Consider the following 4,648-nt stretch of genomic DNA (forward strand, 5'->3'; position numbering starts at 1 on the left):
CGGAGGCCTTGACAGGGATCAGATTTGAACCGGTGCCATTGCACTTATCAATCCAAACTTTTTATCATTGCATGAAACAATGACCCTTTAGATAAGAACATATATGATAAAAAAAAATATATCAATAGGATCACATGCATTCATCAAATGATCCTACCCTTGAATGTAACATGGAATCATCAAAGTAGAGCAGTGGCAACTTGGTAATTGCAGAGTAGCTGAGGGGGTATATAACATATAAACGCTTCCATCTTCGACCCGCCCTGTTTCGGTTGGCGTTTGGGGTTTTTTTGGGTCTAGGGTTTTCATTCAGCGGCGCCCTCTCCACTCTCCGAGCCTATCGCCATGACTGCTCAGACGCAAGAGGAACTCCTCGCCGCTCACCTCGAGCAACAGACAATGGATGTAAGCCTCTCCACCTCCTCTCCGTTCCTCTCTACACCTCAGCCTTCTCGATCTGTATCAGTTTCTCTCTTTTACTTGTCCTCTTTTTTGCATTTGGTGCTGAATATTTGTGGGTTTAATCACCACAACCTTAAAAATCCGATGGTTTCCTCCCTTTTTTCCCCCCTAAAAATCCGGTGTTTGGCCGATTCTCTTTAATCATTGCTTGTAATGTTGCCTCTATACGAGATCGTTCTGTAATCATGATCTGGTTTTGCTAGAATTTGGATCCGGAAATTTGTCTCCTTAAATGTTGCTCACAATCTCTGTCCGTGCATCTATCAGCTCAGGATCACCTAAATGCGTCTTTTTAATGAATAGAATGATAAAGTGCATATTTCAAGAAAGTTGAGATCTTTTTTAATCATTGAATAAATTAAGAAAAATGGGAGGTTTATACATATCCAATAAACGTATTGGAAGAGAAACAGAGCCACATGATCTTGTGCTGAGTACTTTGAATTAGAAGTAGATGTGGGAGAGCGGAGGTGTCTGTAGGTCATAACGTTAGATGCTAGGGAACTAACAAAATCCACTTATTTGGCGGTTGGTTTACTCCTTCACAAATTAAGGAGGTGTCAATTCTTGGGGTTAATTTATACGGAAAGAGGAAATCCAGGGAGTTGTACTGGCAATTACTATAGTATAGTCTGGTTGCATAATAAATATGAAGGAAGCAAACTTGGTGTTAGTATCTCAGATGAATGACAATAGAGGGTTTAAATTTAATGACAAAACTTTTGTACTTTGTACTAGTAGTATTAGATGTTGTACTGAATTGGAGTTTTGAAGCATTGGATAATGGGAGGAAGAGCAAAAGTTCTAACTCATGCATGCCATCCCAGCGGTGACTAAGGTCTTAGACATGTTTGCGTCTTGATCTTTTGTAAAACAAATTTTAGTTATGTTGTTGCTGTTGTTGAAATTTCCATCTCAATTTAACACATAAATGCGCACCCATTATCATTATTATTAATTTCATCAGGAAAGTTCTTTAACATCATTATAAATTGTATGAGATGGCCTTCCAAGGGAACTTAGTCTTAAAATTTTCATCATAATTGTGGTCATGAGTGAAAGTGAGTCAGTTGCATGAGTGGAATCATGTTGTCATTTGACTGCTGTGGTTCCTTTTAATGATCAAAAGGTTAGGTTTTGGGAACTAAATATACTAATGATAATATGCCGCATTTTATATTTTCGTATCCATTTGCATGCAGAAAGTATTAAAGTTTCAGTGTCATGTGGGTGGAAGTGTACTTTGAAGTGAAAACTGAACATCCAAACCAGTAATTTCTTCTGTCAAAAAGCAAGGAACCAACATGATAGTGTCTTTAATTTTGTCATCTTTATACATGACATTTTGTATGATCCTTCCACCTCTTGGAGAACTAACGTGATAATGATTGTGAGAGTGATAAAGGCCCTCTGTCTTTCAGCACCAAAAAAAATAAAGGCCCTCTGTCTCTCTTTTGAACAACATTTACCTTTTGATATTCTTCCCCTTCCCTCTCTCTGTCTGTCATTTAGTAAACTGCGCATAGCCATGTTAATCTGCAGAACTTGATACATGATGCCATATGTGCCTTTACATCCCATAATCCTGTGTGTGACTTCTTTGTGTAGCCTGACCAGCCTGTGGTTGAAGACGAGGATGATGATGAAGATGAAGATGAGGATGATGATGACAAAGATGAGGATGATGCTGAAGGTAAGTCAAACCTTTTCCTTTGTACCCAACTCTTGAAATGTTGTCCAATCAATTTATCTGAAACCCAAAAACCCAATGTTGAAATTGGAAAAACCCCAAGTAACTTATAAAATTTACCATATGTACATTTTGCAGTTTTGAAGCACTCATTGCTTCAACAAAGGTGAGTAACATTTTCATTTGCTTAGTTGAAGGGAAATGAGGCCTTGGGAAATTAAATAGTCTATGAAGGACAGAACAAATTTTTTCTCATTTTTATGGTTAAAGAAATTAACAATCTTCTTTGCTGTTTTATATTTTAATCTTGACACCTGAAGGCCAGTCAATGATAAGACTCAGTTGTTTTCCCTCCTTGAAATGCTGGATAGAACACATTTTAAGTTGCACTTTACCAACATATGTGTGCTGCTTTTTTCATGCATCTGCTGAGCCTTTTTGTAAGCTGTTTAAAACACATTTTTTGTAACAGATTTGGTGAAATAGATCATAAAAAAGAAGGGAATTAGGAAGTCTAGGGTGTACAAGTTTGCCATCAGCTGCAATGCAGGGTTTTGAGTGAGTCAAGTGATGTCATCTTGGGCAAAAGTCTAACCAAATACATACTGGGATCTGGTATAGAGCAGAAAAATTAGAGGAACAGGAGGGAAGGTTGGAAAGAATTAGAGTCCCCACCAGGAGAAAAAGAGGAAGATAAAGGTTAAGTTATTTTCTGAATTATATTTATTTGCAAAGTTCTTGTGCTAAAATTTGGTTGAGCTCGCTTCTTCTGATCATGGAAAAGCTGGGCTACCCTGTTACAAGTATATTTAGGTCTGAGTGAGGCACATTATTGAATGGAAGTGGAAAGATGATATATTTCAAATTTCATTCAAAACCTTATGGCAGCTTCGAACAAAATATATGAAAGAGAAGGGAAAAATGCTGGGCCAGCTGCTACCGCCTAAGATGTCTTACATTAAGATCGGAAAATGGCTTTTAAGTTCCTAAATCCTAATTATGCATCTGCAGGTTTTAAATAACCTATTTTACATGCTAAACTGGCCTTCACCTAACCATCCTTCCACTCCATCTCGTGCATGCATGCGGTGACACCACACTATGTATGCAGATTAAAAAGGAGGCAGGTTCAATGAACAGATATGCAGCTCTCGTTGCAAGCCTTATCTCTTATACACTTTTAGCCGAATAATTAACAACTACATGACCTTTTGTTGCTTTGTACTTGATGTTATGATCTCATTTTCCATTGAAGTATATGCATAATACCCAAGTTGGGTGCTCCCTCTGCTTGTCCTTAAATCTGACTTATAGACTGTTATTGTCTCACTTATTATTGACTAATTTTTTGCAGGACAAGCAGGCGATGCTAGCGGAAGATCAAAGCAGAGCAGAAGTGAGAAGAAGAGCCGGAAGGCGATGTTGAAGCTTGGTATGAAACCCGTACCTGGTGTTAGTCGTGTCACTGTGAAGAAGAGCAAGAATGTGAGTTCCCCCATCCCCAGCTCATCATTATTGCTTGAATTGTTGGCAAAATCTCCATTTATAATCTAACTTCTTTTTTCTTTGACATTTCAGATATTATTTGTCATCTCAAAGCCAGATGTTTTTAAAAGTCCAACTTCAGACACCTATGTTATCTTTGGAGAGGCAAAGATTGAGGATCTGAGCTCTCAGCTGCAGACCCAGGCAGCTGAACAGTTTAAGGCACCTGATCTGAGCCATGTGATCTCGAAGCCTGAGACATCTGCCATGGCTCAGGATGATGAAGAAGTTGATGAGACGGGGGTTGAGCCTAAGGACATTGAGCTGGTTATGACACAGGCTGGAGTTTCGAGGTCCAAGGCTGTCAAGGCACTCAAAGCTGCAGATGGGGACATCGTTACTGCTATCATGGAGTTAACTACCTAATTCGAGATCTCTGGTATAGTTGTTTCTCTTTCAAAGACGGCTTGTTTTTCTTTGTGGCGTGGTCTGTAGGCTGAGTTTCTTGTGTGTCTTTGCTGCGTAACCTCATAGTTATCAATCTATTATGGTGTACCAGTGGTAATGCTGTTTTTAGTTTTAATTTTTTGCCTTTATATACATACTCTTTGTGTTTCCTCTGTTATCAGAGGATGTTGCAGCATAAGATCACATTAACTTTCAGTATAAAGATTGGACCCTGGCTTTTGGTAGACTGCTCTTGGTGAAAACTGGTGGTGATTTATTTTTTTTTCTAACCTTCCGGTGACATATCTTACAACATCTGAATTTCCTGTTTCCTTTGTGACCCATGAATTATATTGCTGCTGCTGTTTCTTTGGTGTCGAAGAAACCTGATACTGGATCGCATGGTGACACCATTATTCCATTTTTCAGTAGCTGGTTTAATGGAAGCAGCTGCTCTATATTTTTAGCTTGTATTCATGTTCACCGCCTCTTCAGATTATGTGAGCTTTGAATGATATGCCTATATTTCCAGTATAAGTATTTACAATAATGTTCAAAATATAC

General features: G+C 38.5%; 1 protein-coding gene across 1 annotated transcript; it reads left to right on the forward strand.

Moving 5' to 3' along the window:
* The first annotated feature begins 263 nt into the window (after positions 1-263).
* Positions 264-4,331, forward strand: LOC103711709 (nascent polypeptide-associated complex subunit alpha-like protein 1). The gene is made up of 4 exons (XM_008797957.4): positions 264-405; positions 2,071-2,155; positions 3,507-3,637; positions 3,731-4,331. The coding sequence occupies exons 1-4, from the start codon at positions 346-348 to the stop codon at positions 4,061-4,063; spliced, it is 609 nt and encodes a 202-aa protein (XP_008796179.1). The 5' UTR covers positions 264-345; the 3' UTR covers positions 4,064-4,331.
* The last annotated feature ends 317 nt before the right edge of the window (positions 4,332-4,648 follow it).

Source organism: Phoenix dactylifera, chromosome 13 (assembly GCF_009389715.1).
Source record: "Phoenix dactylifera cultivar Barhee BC4 chromosome 13, palm_55x_up_171113_PBpolish2nd_filt_p, whole genome shotgun sequence".
NCBI lineage: Eukaryota > Viridiplantae > Streptophyta > Magnoliopsida > Arecales > Arecaceae > Phoenix > Phoenix dactylifera.